Source organism: Heterodontus francisci, chromosome 32, assembly GCF_036365525.1.
Source record: "Heterodontus francisci isolate sHetFra1 chromosome 32, sHetFra1.hap1, whole genome shotgun sequence".
NCBI lineage: Eukaryota > Metazoa > Chordata > Chondrichthyes > Heterodontiformes > Heterodontidae > Heterodontus > Heterodontus francisci.
This window is the reverse complement of record NC_090402.1, coordinates 10,232,523-10,249,944: the sequence shown is the minus strand read 5'-3', so window position 1 is coordinate 10,249,944 and position 17,422 is coordinate 10,232,523. Positions and strand designations below refer to the sequence as shown.

The 17,422-nt window shown below is 44.1% G+C and overlaps 1 protein-coding gene across 2 annotated transcripts in view; it reads left to right on the top strand.

Annotated features, from left to right (window-relative positions):
- The first annotated feature begins 1,867 nt into the window (after positions 1-1,867).
- Positions 1,868-17,422, top strand: part of gpsm1b (G protein signaling modulator 1b) — a 265,572-nt gene continuing 250,017 nt past the window's right edge. Inside the window, exon 1 of one of the 2 annotated variants that reach the window (XM_068012189.1) lies at positions 1,868-2,134. In XM_068012189.1, coding sequence (XP_067868290.1) covers positions 2,128-2,134 — 7 coding nt within the window. In that variant the 5' untranslated portion in view covers positions 1,868-2,127. The remainder of the gene's footprint in view (positions 2,135-17,422) is intronic. The other variant, XM_068012188.1, reaches the window with a different exon arrangement.

Genomic DNA, 17,422 nt, shown 5'->3' with positions numbered 1-17,422 from the left:
TCCATGGATCAGCTGCAGACCTTGGTGGCATCTCAAAATGCAGCTGCACACCACCGCATCTCACAGGCCATTGATGCCCTCTTTGCCAGGGCTGGACAGTACATTCATTTCATGACAGACACAGCCCTGCAGGAACAGAGGGCACTGGGTATAATTGACATTGCTGGATTCCCTCAGGTGCAAGGCATCATCAATTGCACTCATGTGACCATTAAGGCACCTATTGACTGATCACTCAGATTTATTAACAGCAAGGGCTTTCAATCCCCTCAACGTATAATGGGTCTGTAACCACAACAAGAGCTTCCTCCCTGTGTGTGCTCACTTTCCTGGCAGCTACCATGACTCCTTCATCCTCCACTAGTCTAGGCTGCCTCAGATCTTCACTCCAACCCCCAAAGTGCATGGATGGATCCTCGGGCGGGGACAATGGATATCTCTTGAAGACATCCTTACTCACCCTTCTACAGGAGCCCCAGACAGAGGCACAGAAGCAATACAACCAATGCCACCTGCTAACAAAGACAACCATTGAGCGGGCCATCGAGCTTCTGAAGATGTGATTCAGGTATCTGGATGGTCAGGTGGTACACTCCAATACTGTCCTGCAAGGGTCCCGGTTATTGTGGTGGCCTGCTGTGCTTTCCATAACATGGTCCTCCAGAGAGGTGTGGCCCTGGAAGTAGACAGTTCATTGCAGGAAGAGGAGGAGCAGGACGTGAGAGAGGAGGAGGTGAAGGAACATGACGCTGAACAGAGAGGTGCCCCTGCTGCACGATGAGGTGGCCTCCTTCTGCCACCCTCCAGGAAGAGGACCTCCCTCCTCTGCTTCACGCATTAGATGCAGGTCAGCATCGATAAAGCAAGGGGCAGCCTTGCCCTGAATGCCAGGTCTCCAGCTCCCAAGTGACATCTCGCTTCCCTCTGGTACTGTGAAGGCTTTGACGCAATCAGCAGATTTCTCCCTTCAGACAACCAGTAGCCTCAGAGAAGGATGCTATGGAATGACTGAGTCCCACACTTCATCCGACCCACCTCTATTTCAGCCCCCACTGGATCCAAGTGGACAGGAAACATGTCTCCATACTAATTAAGGGCTTTCCCACGCAAAAATCTTAACTTTAATCAGTTTCCCACTGGAGTTTCTGACCCAAAAACAAAACTGGCTCCTGTTTCTCTCTTCCATGGCGAAAATTCAGCCCATCGTGTCTCTTTTCAGCATTTTATAGCCCCACGTCTTTGGTCATGGGAGATAAGCCACAACAAGAGCTTCCTCCCTGTGTGTGCTCACTTTCCTGGCAGGTCTCTGATTCGACACTGACATCACTTTGGATTGCGCTTTTATGGGAATGATATTTTTGCAATTTGCGGTGCAGAAAGAGTGCATTATTAACAGTTACCGTAAATATCCAAATTCCACCTTGCCTGACCCTGAGAGATCATTTCGTTGATTGAAAAGTATTTGAGCCCCTGTGTCTTGCCAGATCTGTTAGGGGAGTGAACAATAAACAACCACACTCTCGTGCTGAGATCAGTCACTGATTAAAAAGAAAATTCCAGTCGTCTTTATGTAACAAAAAAAAAAGAAATAGACCAGTGTCCCCAAACTCAAAGATTTCAATGCCCAGCACACAGCAAGGCTCTGTCCAGTGCCGACTGCAGGTGGCACGGTTGCTCCAGAAAGAAAAGTTGCAGAAGTTATTTTTAAAAAGAAGTTTCCTTTTTCCGCAAAACACACACAAAAGTGATGAGTGTCGTTGGGAAAGTTCGCAACCAAAGAAACAATAGTTAAAATAATAGCGTGAAGGAGGTGCAGAGTGGGGTTGCAGTTGGTAGATAATATTGGGTGTGTTGTATCTCTCTCTCTCTCTCTCTCAGCCCCATTCAAACCAGGAACCAGATAAAGGGCCCGCGGCTCCCCCGCTGTCAGTGCCGGGACTGGGTCACCATGGCAGGAGTTGCTTTCCCGGACACTTCTCTCTCCTCAATTGACACATCGCGCAGACTTTGGGCATTTAACTGCGGAAAGTCCGGGCAGGGAAACATTGTATCTGATTGATTGTCTACTTGGAGACATTGTTGCAAAAAAAAGTTTTGGGGTTGGTTCGCAGTCACCTGCGGCCGGACATGTACAGTAAGTCGGAAAGTCTAAACTTTTTTTTAAGAAATAGTTTTGTGAATGACTAACCGGCTCCACTTTTACTTATTGTTCTTTCGCTGCTGAGGGAGTTGAGGCAATCTTCAAGTTAACATATTGTTGTGTTGGGTTTTTTTCCCCCAAAAAAACCTTGTAGCATTCTTCAGTCCTGCTATCACTTGTTATCTATTTTATTTAGGACTATTTGTCTTTTTTTTTTGGTTCCTTTTTTTTTTGGATACTGAGGCCCCAGATCAGCCCTCGGCCTCCAGTCAGAGTCCGGCGGGCAGGAGGGGAGGGTAGCGGCGGCCAGCCGTTTCAGATTTGTGTCCTTGATAAAGGTTTCGCTCGTGAGAGTTAACTGAGCGCTGGAAGTGCGAAGGGAGTCGGAAGGAGTCCGGGGTTTCTTCTCTGAAACTGGGCTTTAATACTAAGGGAGGAAAGTTGCTGTAAATATATGATAAATTCCCATGTTTGATCAGTGTTGGCTGCTGACAGAAGGAAATGAGTAGCACCCATTAACTTGTAAAAACAGTTAACGTTTCAAAGATTTAAATTTGAAACCGTGCACCAGTCGCAAGCAATGCCTCTGAACGCCACTGCTTTTTAAATCGACCTCTGTGTTGTATTTCTGTGTTTAAGTGGCCTATTTGAGCTGGCAAATGGTTTCATATTTGTTTACATGAATAATAGACACCAGGGAGTGATTGTTTACTTGTAATTTTCTCTTGTGGTTTAATGTCAAATGATCACCAAGTTAAAAGCATTATTCTTGGTGCATTTAAAAATCAGCCAAGCAGTCTTCTGGTCCACTTTTAACTTATGCTGTGAGACAAGAGTTGTCTATCTCTATTGAACTTTTGCTTTTATATAAAAAAAAGGGGTCACTGACATTGGGGTGTTGGTGGATCAGGTTCTGTGTGTATTATTTAACCACCGAGCTCTGCCTTCCCCGACCAGACAGCAGTGTGTGTGAACCTGTAAACTTGGCACTGTCGCCTCAAATGACTCCTTGTAGGTACGGATATTGAATTGCTACCTGCAGCTTAGCAGTAGAGTCAGTAAGAGGAAAGACTATGTCGCAGCAGGTTCTTGTCTGATAAATTAATTAGCTGAGCTCTGCTGTGAGGACGGCAAGTTTTCTGTGTCTGTAGGCTCAAGGGAGAAAAAAAATCAGCCTGTCTTCCCTCCCGCTCTTCCTTGTTATCCACTGGTCCTTGTTTAGAAGTGTGGACAGTCGGTGAAGATCAGGTCAGGCTTCCTGCTGACGCTTGCTGTCTAGACTTGCACATGAAAGGGGTTAAAGACAAAGGGTTTGCTAATATACAGATATGCTCCAGATGAAGGCAAAAGTTTCACAGAATCATAGAAATTTACAGAATGGAAGGAGGCCATTCAGCCCATTGTGTCCACACCAGCAGACAAATAGCCATCCAACCAAATCCTGCTTTCAGGCTCTTGGTCCGTACCTTGTCAAAGGACAACGCTGATGCATTTGCAACAATCTTCAGTCAGAAATGCCGAGTGGATGATCCATCTTGGCCTCCTTCTGAGGTCCCCAGCATCACAGATGCCAATCTTCAGCCAATCTGACTCACTCCACGTGATATTGAGAAATGGCTGAAGGCGCTGGATAACGCAAAGGCTATGGGCCCTGACAACATTCTGGCAATAGTACTGAAGATTTGTGCTCCAGTACTAGCCGTGCCCTAGCCAAGCAGTTCCAGTACAGCTACAACACTGGTATCTATCCGACAATGTGGAAAATTGCCCAGGTATGTCCTGTGCACAAAAACCAAGACAAATCCAACCTGGCCAATTACCACCCTATCAGTCTACTCCCGATCAGCAAAGTGATGGAAGGGGTCATCAACAGTGTTATCAAGCGACACTTGCTCAGAAATAACCTGCTTACTGGCGCTCAGTCTGGGTTCCGCCAGGGCCACTCAGCTCCTGACCTCATTGCAGCCTTGGTCCAAACATGGACAAAAGAGCTGAACTCTGTATGTGAGGTGAGAGTGACTGTCCTTGATACCAAGGCAGCATTTGATTGAATATGGCATCAAAGAGCCCTAGTGAAACTGGAGTTAATGGGATCGATTTGGGGGGTGGGGAGGTGGATGGAGCTCTCTGCTGGTTCGAGTCATACCTAGCACAAAGGGGATGACCATTAACCAGAAAATGAACTGGACCAGCCACATAAATGCTGTGGCTACAAGAGCAGGTCAGAGGCTGGGAATTCTGCGGTGAGTAACTCACCTCCTGTTTCCCCAATGCCTGTCCACCATTTACAAGGTACAAGTCAGGAGTTGTTGGAATATTCTCCACTTGCCTGGATCAGTGCAGCTCAAACCACAGTCGAGAAGCTTGATACCATCCAGGACAAAGCAGCCTGCTTGATTTGGCACCCCATCCACCACCTTCAACATTCATTCTCTCCACCACCCGCGCACAGTGGCAGCAGTGTGTACCATCTACAAGATGCACTGCAGCAACTCACCAAGGCTCCTTCAACAGCACCTTACAAACCCGTGGTCTCTACCACCTAGAAGGACAAGGGTAGCAGATGCATGGGAACACCACCACCTGCAAGTTCCCCTCCAAGCCACACACCATCCTGACTTGGAACTATATCGCTGTTCCTTCACTGTTGCCGGGTCAAAATCCTGGAACTCCCTTCCTAACAGTGCTGTGCGTGTACCTACACCCCAAGGACTGCACAGTTCAAAAAGGCAACTCACCACCACCTTCTCGAGGGCAATTAGGGGTAGGCAATAAATGCTGGCCGAGCCAGCGACGCTCAATGACTGAATAAAAAAAATTAAAGGAGTTGGTAGGGCAGATAGAAACAATTTCCTCTGGTGGGGGAGTCTCCATTTAGTGGTGATGTTGGAAAGCACTTCTTCACATAAATGGTTGTGGAAATCTGGAACCCCCGCCCCAAAAAGCTTTTGACACTTGGCGGGTGGGGGAATGGTAAATTTCAAAACTGAGATTGCCAGATTTTTGTTGGCCAAGGATATAATGTGCTAGGGAACCAAAGTGGGTAAATAGAGTTGATACCAATCACCCATGATCTAATTGAATGGCAGAAAAAGCTTGAGGGGCTGAATGGCCTATCCCTGTTTCGAAGTCTGTACCAATGTACATCTCCACATGTTACTGAGCTTTATCCCACCCTCCTAATTAATCTCTATACGTATTAACATTCCTCTTTTTGAAGGCATTATCAAATTTCCTTTTTGTAGGTTTTTATAGCGGTCTACTTCAACAGCAGTTTGTGGCATAGAATTCACATTCTCATCACCCACTGTGTAAATACGTTTTTCTGACTTCTGCTTTCAATTTTTTGTGATCCTAAGTTTGTGTCCTTTCATTACCATCTTATCAATGAGTAAAACAATCTATCGGTATCTAAAATAAAAACAAAGTGCTGGAAATACTCAGCAGGGATGGAAGCATCAGTGGAGAGAGAAACAAACTGAGCTATCTTTTCTCCGCTGGTCCAGTCTCTTCCCACCTACATCCCTGACTCTTCCGATGCCCTACGTCATTTTGACAATTTCCAGTTTCCTGGCCCCATCCGCCTACTATTCACTATGGACGTCCAATCTCTCTACACCTCCATCCTCCACCAGGACAGTTTGAGGGCTCTCCGCTTCTTCCTTGAACAGAGGCCAAACCAGTCCCCATCCACCACCACCCTCCTCCACCTGGCGGAACTTGTTCTCACATTGAACAACTTCTCCTTCAACTCCACTCAATTCATTCAAGTAAAAGGTGTTGTTATGGGTACCCGCGTATGTCCTAGTTATGCCTGTCTTTTTGTGGGATATGCCAAAAATTCCATGTTCCAGTCCTACTCAGGCCCCCTCCCCCAACTCTTTCCGGTATATTGATGACTGTATCGGTGCTGTTTCCTGCTCCCACCCGGAACTAGAAAACTTTATCAACTTTGCTTCCAATTTCCACCCTTCTCTCACCTTCACATGGTCCATCTCCGACACTTCCCTTCCCTTCCTCGATTTCTCTGTCTCCATCTCTCAGGATAGGTTGTCTACTAATATCCATTATAAGCCCACCGACTCCCATAGCTACCTCAACTACACATCTTCACACCCTGCCTCCTGTCAGGACTCCATTTCCATTCTCCCAGTTTCTCTGTCTCCGAAGCATCTGCTCTGATGATGCTACCATCCACGACGATGCTTCTGATATGTCTTCCTTTTTCCTCAACTGAGGAATCTTCCCCCCCACTGTGGTTGACCGGGCCCACAACCGTGTCCGGCCCATTTCCCGCACCTCTGCCCTCACCCCTTTCTCTCCCTCCCAGAACCGTGAAGGGTTCCCCTTGTCCTCACTTTCCACCCCACCAGCCTCCATATCCAAAGGATCATCCTCCGCCACATCCAGCGTGATGCCACTACCAAATGCATCTTCCCCTCCCTTCCCCTGTCAGCATTCCGAAGGGGTTCCCTCTGCTCCACCCTCGTCCACTCCTCCATTACCCCCACCACCTCGTCCCCTTTCCATGGCACCTTCCCCTGCAATTGCAGGAGGTGTAATACCTGCCCATTTACCTCCTCTCTCTCCTCACTGTCCAAGGCCTTTCAGTTGAAGTAGCGATTTACTTGTACTTCTTCCAATTTAGTATACTGTATTCGCTACTCACAATGTGGTCTCCTCTACATTGGGGAGACCAAATGCAGATTGGGTGACCGCTTTGCGGAACACCTCCGCTCAGTCTGTAAATATGACCCCACGCTTCTGGTTGCTGGCCATTTCAGCACACCCCCCTGCTCTCATGCTCACACCTCTGTCCTGGGATTGCTGCAGTGTTCCAGTGAACATCGACGCAAGCTCGAGGAACAGCATCTCATTTACCGATTAGGCACGCTACAGCCTGCAGGACTGAACATTGAGTTCAGTAATTTCAGTGCATGATGGGCCCCCCTTTTTATATTTAGTTATTTTTTCTTTTCCTTTTTTATTTGGTTATTTTAGTTTTTTAGTTTGTTCAGTTTGTTTCCACTGTGCCTACCCACTGTTTTTTGTTTTTGTTTAATGTTCGTGCTTGGAGTGCTTTTGTGCTTTACAGTCAATTCACACCCTCTCTGTACTAACGCTTTGTCTTTCAGCACACATGCTGTTTGCCTTTGTTCCATGACCTTCTGGTCAGTTATTCTCTATGACCTTGTCCTATCAACTCCTCTTTTGTTATCTCTTGCACCACCCCCGCTTTACTTGCTTAAAACCTTTTTACATTTCTAATATTTGTCAGTTCTGATGAAGGGTCATTGACCTGAAACGTTAACTGCTTCTCTCTCCACAGATGCTGCCAGTCCTGCTGGGTATTTCCAGCATTTCTTGTTTTTATTTCAGATTTCCAGCATCTGCAGTATTTTGCTTTTATTAATGTTTCAGGTCTGTGGCCTTTCATCAGAATACATGAAAGGTCACACCTGAAACATTAACTCTGTTTCACTCTCCTCAGATGCTTCCAGACCTGCCATGTATTCCCAGCACTTTGTTTTTATTTCAAATTTCCAGCATCCGCAGTATTTTGCTTTTATTTTACTATCGCTATCGAACTTGGGGTAGTTTTGAAGACCTCTGTAAGATCGTACCTTAACCTCCTCAGCTGACCTGAAAAACAATCTAATTTCTCTTAACTGTAATCCCTTATCGCTAGTGACATCACAGTGAATTGACACTATTAAATTTTGTTATTTTTATTTCATTCTCAAAGTACAGAGGAATTGCAAGTTGTTATAAGATGCATAAGATAGGATGCGACAAACGCACTGTTTAATTTGAAGGATACAATTGTGGATATCCTGGTGTAACTACAGACATTAATCTGACTGAAACTTCACAAATTAGGCTTCACGAATCAAAGTCTGCAAACACTGATTTTATTGCAAGCGTGATATAATTTTTCATAATGTAAATTTCACTGGTGACTTTCTTCAGTTTTGGAGTCGGTGTTTTGGGCAGAGCCCATGTGGATGACGGTGGCCAATGTGTTATATGAAACGTATTGGCTTTAGTTTGATTTACTTAAATTTTTCTCCTCTTGTAACATATTAGTGACAGCGCACTAAATTAATTGATGGGTTTTCAAATGTTTTTGTTTGGGGAGGGGGCCTCAAATGTTAACTTTCCAAGAGCGCATCCTAACTTCTAAGTGACTGCCGGTCTAAAGATGTCCATCGGAATATCGAAGAGAATGATACACTTAAAAAAAAAAAGTGTTTTATTTCCCCAAACCCATTTTTATTAGTAAGTCAACAAATACAAAATAAAAATGTTTGATTGCCACCAATTAGGTTTCTGCCCCTATCACAGTGCTGAAACGACCCTAGTCAATGTGACAAATGGCATCCATTGCGACCATGGTGCATTATATCCTTCTGCTCCTCCTCGATCTCTCTGGCATGTTAAAGGCAGCAATCACCGTTTTCCTCTCATCGTCCAGCTCAGTGGGACTGGCCTTGCTTCATTCCACTGTTATCTATCCAATTACAGTCAGAGCACCTCTGGCATTCACCTCTCTTCCCACCCTTGCACCATTACCTCTGGAGAGTTCTCCAAGAGTTTATTCTTGGAGCTCCTCATCATCATCATCAAATGCTGTTGCTTGGTCACGGCATCCAAAGATGTGGGATCAGCTCTCTATCTTTCTTGACTCCTATACTGCCTCTGTGTTGTTAGACTCTGTGTTCAACGTCTAGCCTTGCATGAACTGAAATTTGCTCCAACAATGGGAAGACCAGAGCCATCATCTTCAACCCTCACCACAAACTCTATACTCTTGTTGCCACTCCATCTCCTTTTTTTCTGGTCAAACCAGGCTGTTCACAACCAAGGCGTTCTATCCACCCCTGAACTGAGCATCTGATCCCATATCCTCTCCATCACATAGACTGCCTACTTCCACCTCCATAACTTCTTACGCCTTCAGCTGCCTAAGCACCATGTTCTGGAATTCTCTTCTGAAACCACTCCATCTCCATATCTTATTTTCAGATCCTTCTTGAAACCGGTCAAGTTTTTTGTTAGCCCTGCTAATATTTCTTCTTTGGCTTGGTGTCCATTTTTCTGACTGATTACACCTCTGTGAAGCACAGTGAGATGCTTTTCCACATTAAAGATGCTATATAAAAACAACTTGTTGTAAATAGACTACATAATTCAGGAGACACTGTATTCTCACTGGCAGTTATCTTGTGACTTTAGGGACTCCTTAGTGTCGGTTTGAAAGCCTGTGCACTGCAGTTGAGTAGTTTTGTCTTGCTGTTCGCAGCCACCATGGGCGGCAGTGCCTTCAGCTGCCAAGGCCCGAAGCTCTGGAATTCTCTCTCTCAAACCTCTCCACCTCTCTTCCTCTCTTTCTTCCTTTTAAGACGTTCCTTCAAACCTACCTCTTTCACCAAGTTCATGGTCATTTCCTTATGTCCTAATATTTCCTGACATGGCTCGGGGTCAAATTTTGTTTTGTTCATGTTCCTGTGAAGCGCCTTGGGATATTTTATGATGTTTAAGGTGCAACATAAATGCAAGTTGTAGTTTTTTGAATGTAGCTGTACATCTTCTTTTCAAATATGCTCCCTGGAGTGCAATTGAGGCCTAGTTTGTCAGCTTGACTCTACTACAAACGAGAAGCTTTTGCTTTTTCTTTGCTGTCATCTCAAGAATGGCAATAAAAGGGCATGCAAACCACAACATATCAGCCTTTTAAATAGCTTTTTATAAAAAATAAATAAATCAAAATGAAGTGTGGTTATTTTGTATAGCTGAATGTGCTTCAGAACAAGTAGGTGCCCAAATTTCTTTTTCCCATATTTCACAATGTTGCACCTAAACTACACCTGTATATGCTTTACCTTTTCCTGCAGTGGATTTGGGGGAGAAGATTGTTTATAAGATTGGCAGTGTATATATGCTGAATACAGCACATCCTAATGTCTGTGCTATAGGAGGGTGGGAGCGGGCTGGGGAGGAGGATAAATCTGTCGGCTCGTCTGTATCTGACTCATAGATGCTGTCTATGTGGCTTTTTAACCCTGCAGCAGCTGTTTTTTTTATGGATTTAGCCCAGTGCACTCTTTGCATAGAGTGAGAATGTAACGAGCACACACTGCACCAGTTGGAGGTGCAGGCTCTGCTGAGGAGCATTTAAAAACCACTTTCATGTTGGAATTCTAAACAGGAGGAACAGTAACAATCACATGCACCTCTCCAAGCACTTCTTGTATAGAGGAACATTATGAGCCACTTTACAAGCTGGGGTGGGGGGGATAGAAAAATCTGTTGTATGGACTCGATGAGCTCAATGGCCACCTTCTGTGTGTAATAACACTATGGCGTTGAGTTGAAGGAAAATGGATGGAAACATTTGGGAGGGGTCAGCATTTCAGTCAATCAGGTACTTCTGAAGTGTAAGTCATTGTTGTAATGTAGAGAAACATAACAGTTAATTTGCACACAGCTAGGTCCCACAAACAGCAGCGAGATAAATGAACAGCTAATCTATTTTTAGTGGTGGTTGATAGCTAAATGTTAGTCAGGAAACCAGGAGAACACCCCTGCTTCTCTTCAGATAGTGCCACAGGATCTTTCACAGTTACCTGAGAGGGCAAATAGGGTTTGACATCTAAAATAAAAGCAAAATACTGCGGATGCTGGAAATCTGAAATAAAAACAAGAAATGCTGGAACCACTCAGCAGGTCTGGCAGCATCTGTGAAAAGAGAAGCAGAGTTAACGTTTCGAGTCAGTGACCCTTCTTCGGAACTAGCAAATATTAGAAATGTCAAAGGTTATAAGCAAGTGAGGCGGGGGTGGGGCAAGAGATAACAAAGGAGAAGGTGTAGATTGGACAAGGCCAACAGGTCATGGAGCAAAGGCAAACAATATGTTAATGGTGTGTTGAAAGACAAAGCATTAGTACAGATAAGGTGTTAACAGACTGAAGGTTGAACAGCAGCAAGTCCAAACATGAAAAAAAACAGTGGGTAAGCAAACTGAACAAACTAAGATGAAATGAAATAAACATGAAAAAAAAGTTGTTAAAAAGAAAAAATAACTAAAAGTAAAATAGGAGCCCTGTCATGCTCTGAAATGATTGAACTCAGCGTTCAGTCTGGCAGGCTGTAGTGTGCCTAATCGGTAAATGAGATGCTGTTCCTCAAGCTTGCGTTGGTGTTCACTGGAACATTGCAGCAATCCCAGGACAGAGTTTTGAGCAGGAGGGAGTGTTGAAATGGCAAGCAACCGGAAGCTCTGGGTCTTGCTTGCGGACTGAGTGGAGGTTTGACATCTCATGGGAAAGATGCCACTTCCGACAGTGTGGCACTGACGTGTCAGCCCAGATCACACCATCCTGACTTGAAACTATATCACCGTTGCTTCAGTGTTGCTGGGTCAAAATCCTGGAACTCCCTTCCTCACAGTACTGTTGGTGTACCTACCCACATGGACTGCAGCGGTTCAAGAAGGCAGCTCACCACCACCTTCTGGAGGGCAATTGGGGATGGGTAATAAATGCTGGCCTAACCAGTGATGCCCACATCCCATGAATGAATTTAAAAAAAAAAATAAAAATTTAACCACTAACCATATGTGGCTAATTGCATTTTTGATTAGTAAATTATAAATGAATAGTGGACTCTGGGCACGTGGTCGCTCTACTCATTTGCATGTTTTATGCATGTGAACTTTAACCTGTTTGTGCATTTGTTGGTTAAAAAGTTAAGATGAAAAACAAAGCGTGCGGGTGTTTTACATCCACCTGAGAGGGTGTATAGGGCCTCGATGTGACATCTCGTCCAAAATACAGACCCTCCAACAGTGCAGCTCTCCCTCTGTACTACATTGAAATGTCAGCCTGGATTATGTGCTCAAGTATCTGGAGTTGGACTTGAACCCACAAGCTTCTGACGTGGAGGCAAGAATGCTACCACTGAGCCAAGGTTGATACTTGATTACCATAATAAGCAGACAGCCAACATGTATTGCAACTGGTCCGGTTGTCAAATGTTTAATAGCATATTGAAACAATAAGTAAGTGTGAGATTACAACTTTTTAAAATAAAGAAGGAGAAGCGCTGTGGTCACAGTAAATGAAGAACATGTTACATCGGCACACTGGACTAGCAAACATCTTCTGCATCTGGGACCTCGTATTCAAATCCTGCCAGCTATAAGAGTTGGAAATAGAAATATATATGGCAATAGAAATGAGTCCCAATGTAATAATTCTGCTGCAACACAAATGGACAGTCTTGGCTAAAGAGGAGGCGAGGATGTCTGGTGCAGAATGCAGTAGTCTGTGTTTGGGGTTAAGACATGTTGCTTGGAGCTGCATAGCGCAAACCTCATTTATACGATCACCCTGTGTTTCTCAGCATGGACATCCCTCCACCTTGAGCATCAAAATCTGCCGGGGACCAAAAATAGGAATTTTATTTCTATTCAAATAAATTATAAGAACGTAAGAAATAGGAGCAAGAATAGACCACCTGGCCCGTTGAGCATGCTCCAGCATTAAATAAGGTCGTGGGCTCATCTACCTGAACTCCACCTTCCACACTATCTCCATATCCCTTCATTCCCTTAGTGCCCAAAAATCTATTGATCTCCGTCTTGAATGTACTGAAGGGATGAGCAACCACAGCTCTCTGAGGTAGAAGATTCCAAAAATTCACAACCTTCTTAGTGAAGAAATTTCTCTTCATCTTTGTCCTAAATGGCCGACCCTTTATTTTGAGACTGTGGCTCTGTGTTCTAGATTCTCCAGCCAGGTGAAACGTCCTTTCAGCATCTACCCTGTCAAACCCCTTTAAGAATTTTATATGTTTCAATTAGATCACCTGTCATTCTTCTAAATTCTAAGGAATATAGGCCTTGTCTCCTCATAGAAGAATCCTCTCATCTTCGGAATCAGTCTAGTGAATCAATCTAGTGAAGTTAGAGGTCAATTGTCAGTGTTTTGATTGCACAACCCAAGAGATACTAGTGTGCCATATGCTGAGCAGTTTATTTCAATTTTGCAAGCTTCAATCTGACTTCAACCAACTCTCAAATTTCAGTGTTAAACCTCAGAGAACGTTTACTTGGTGGGTGACCGGCCAAGTGGGCTGTTGAAAGGCAGTTTAATGTTTCTGCATCCATCTGCCCATCACCGCTTCTTGCTTTATGCCTCTTGGTACTAAGCTGCTTGCCTATTCTGATAGACATTCAAGCTGCTTTTTCTTTGTCACATTGGGATAGTTTTTGACATGTTTTTAATGTTCTTGGATCCTTCATTTCCAAATATTCTCTTGGTGATCCTGGCCTCACTACCTGATGTTTAGTGCACTACAGAGATAGGTGTTCATCTTAAAATTCTCTTGGCTGTTTCTGGGCATTAGGCTTCAATGCTCTTGTTTTTTTGTAATTGGGAATAACTGGGTTTTGCTTCATACTGATTCTGTAATGGCAGAGCAAGATCCAAGGACAGGACCTGACTTGTTCTGGAGTGATGAGGAGTGAGATTCCTCTGGAGGAAATCTTGCTTCACTTTTTTCTGGATTCAGGTCAGACACTGACTCCAGAATTGCCCCAGAGCTCCTTAGTGTTGGTGCCAAGTGAAAGAGTTTTCCACTGATTTCTGCAGTGTAAATGTGGTCTCGCCCACCACCTGTTACCCTGTCTTATGCTGTAGACTGCTGATTAAAATAACATTTTGAGTCCATTTTCTTCTGTGATACTGTGAAGTTCTGTTCCAATTGGACACCGTGCTGAGTGGTACTGTTGGGTTGTGTTCACCTAATTGTAATTCAGAGACTTGGGACTAATCATCCATAAAATATAAGTTCAAACCTAACCATGTCAGTTTGAGTATTTGAACTCAGCATAAAAAATCTGGAATTAGTAAAATTGATCACAAATCAGTCAGATTGATGTAGAAACTCAAAGGTTCACTGATGTTCTTGAGGGAAGGAAACTTGCCATCCTTACCCAGTCTGGCCTATAGGTCACCCCGGTCCCACACCAATGTGGTTGACTTTTAACCCTCTGAGTTGGATGAGTTGTCTTGAAACCACAATCAGCTGTTCAAGAAGGCTGTCCAACATCACCACCTCAGGGCAACTAGAGATGTCCAAGTTCTGAGAGTAAATTTAAAACTTTATTTTCCATACTAACAGATCTCCTGTGGTAAGTCTGTTTTATAATTACAGGAGCAATAAATCATATCGCACCATATATCCTGCTCCAAGTGGAAACTGTGTGCAAGCTGGCTGACCTCATTAAGGAGGATCTTATTGCAAATAAGCATATTAGGGGGTTAAGTGCCGTTTGGTAATACATGCCAATTAGATATTCTGTGTTGCTGGGCAAATTTCTGGGAAATCAGCAGGAAAGGATTGCTGGTTTTCTTTTGTTTGCGACTAAGATTTGCACGTGTGACACCTGAAGTGTGGCATCTCTGTCACAAAACGTTATATACACTGTAGATTTCCTGTCATGGTGGGGAAAGGGGAAGAAATTGTGCAGTAGTCAGCATGGCACTCAGCGAAGGATTAGCTTTTGTGTATTGTTGAGAAGGGAATAGTGTTTGGAGATGCTGTATCCTGTAAGGGTGGGGATTATTATAATAGATCAGAATGCACCTTTTTAGGGAGGTGAGAAGGATTTACATGTCTTGCTACAATGAATTTCATGTATTCCAGGAGTATTTTGGCATCAAATTCCAATTTACAGTAGAGAAAGAAAATGTTGTCGAGGAGAATACTGAGATTCAGACTACTAGGCTAGATGGGATTGAGGTTCACAAGGAGGAGGTGTTAGCAATTTTGGAAAGTGTGAAGATAGATAAGTCCCCTAGGCCAGATGGGATTTATCCTAGGATTCTCTGGGAAGCCAGGGAGGAGATTGCAGAGCCTTTGTCCTTGATCTTTATGTCGTCATTGTCGACAGGAATAGTGCCGGAAGACTGGAGGATAGCAAATGTTGTCCCCTTGTTCAAGAAGGGGAGTAGAGACAGCCCTGGTAATTATAGACCTGTGAGCCTTACTTCGGTTGTGGGTAAAATGTTGGAAAAGGTTATAAGAGATAGGATTTATAATCATCTTGAAAAGAATAAGTTCATTAGCGATAGTCAGCACGGTTTTGTGAAGGGTAGGTCGTGCCTCACAAACCTTATTGAGTTTTTCGAGAAGGTGACCAAATAGGTGGATGAGGGTAAAGCAGTGGATGTGGTGTATATGGATTTCAGTAAGGCATTTGATAAGGTTCCCCACGGTAGGCTATTGCAGAAAATACGGAAGTATGGGGTTGAAGGTGATTTAGAGCTTTGGATCAGAAATTGGCTAGCTGAAAGAAGACAGAGGGTGGTGGTTGATGGCAAATGTTCATCCTGGAGTTTAGTTACTAGTGGTGTACCGCAAGGTTCTGTTTTGGGGCCACTGCTGTTTGTCATTTTTATAAATGACCTGGAAGAGGGTGTAGAAGTGTGGGTTAGTAAATTTGCGGATGACACGAAGGTCGGTGTAGTTGTGGATAGTGCCGAAGGATGTTGTAGGGTACAGAGGGACATAGATAGGCTGCAGAGCTGGGCTGAGAGATGGCAAATGGAGTTTAATGCGGAAAAGTGTGAGGTGATTCACTTTGGAAGGAGTAACAGGAATGCAGAGTACTGGGCTAATGGGAAGATTCTTGGTAGTGTAGATGAACAGAGAGATCTTGGTGTCCAGGTACATAACCTGGGTAGCAACTTTCAGGGATTTAATAGGGCTGTTAAGAAGGCATATGGTGTGTTAGCTTTTATTAGTAGGGGGATCGAGTTTCGGAGCCACGAGGTCATGCTGCAGCTGTACAAAACTCTGGTGAGGCCGCACCTGGAGTATTGCATGCAGTTCTGGTCACCGCATTATAGGAAGGATGTGGAAGCTTTGGAAAGGGTGCAGAGGAGATTGACTAGGATGTTGCCTGGTATGGAGGGAAGGTCTTACGAGGAAAGGCTGAGGGACTTGAGGTTGTTTTCGTTGGAGAGAAGGAGGAGGAGAGGTGACTTAATAGAGACATATAATCAGAGGGTTAGATAGGGTGGATAGTGAGAGTCTTTTTCCTCAGATGGTGATGGCAAACACGAGGGGACATAGCTTTAAGTTGAGGGGTGATAGATATAGGACAGATGTTAGAGGTAGTTTCTTTACTCCAGAGAGTAGTAGGGGCATGGAACGCCCAGCCTGCAACAGTAGTAGACTCGCCAACTTTAAGGGCATTTAAGTGGTCATTGGATAGACATGTGGATGAAAATGGAATAGTGTAGGTCAGATGGATTCACAGGTCGGCGCAACATCGAGGGCCGAAGGGCCTGTACTGCGCTGTAATGTTCTAATTCTAATTCTAATTGACCGGGGGCATTAAGTGCTCGAGTCACTAGATGCACCGACCAAAAAACGATACTGTTATTTTCCTTCTACTTAGACTTGCATAGAGTTGATGTATTTCATTCATATGTAAACTACAAATCCTTCTATAAACTACTTTCACATTCCAAGTTAATTTCTCCTTTGCTCTCCCCATTCCAAAAAAAGATTCTCTCTGTCCCTCACTATCAGCCAGCATTAACTGCGACAATTCTCTTTTCAGGCATCTGGGATTCATCATTAATTAACTTTTTAAATATGTAATTGCCACGCACAGCTGGTCTGCTATTGAAATACCTGGGTGGAAGCTTCCTGAGGCTGCAGGGAGTAACTCAGCCACACATCAGCAAGGTCCCAAGATAGATCCCCAGTCTATTCAGTGTTAAACCACTATCTTTGCTGTCAGCAGCCCCTGGACTTAGCAAGTGAAATTCAGCCATGGTTACCGTTTCATTTTTGCTATCCAGTGACCCTTATTGAAGGGAGGATGGGATCAGGGTTGATTGTGCTATCCTCACTGATGAATAGCTTTCTGACCATTACTACCCAAGCTTATACATGAATAAAGACCATTTGGCTGAGATACTGGATGGAGAATGGCACTTGTGGAATTCTATCCCAGTAGAGAGTCAACACCTGTGGGAGAAGAGGTAGAAGAGAGCAATAACTGCAGCAAATTGGCAAAACAAGGGGAAAAGAAAGCTTTTTTTCTTTCAAATAGTTAGATTGTGGTTGTGTTAACATTGAACCACACAAACCTATCTCAGCTACATTCTAGCCATTCAGCATTCACATGTTCCATCTCCGTTTCCTCTTTGGTGATATGTTTACAGTCTGTTGATAGATGTGGGTAAAGAATTGCATAGAGT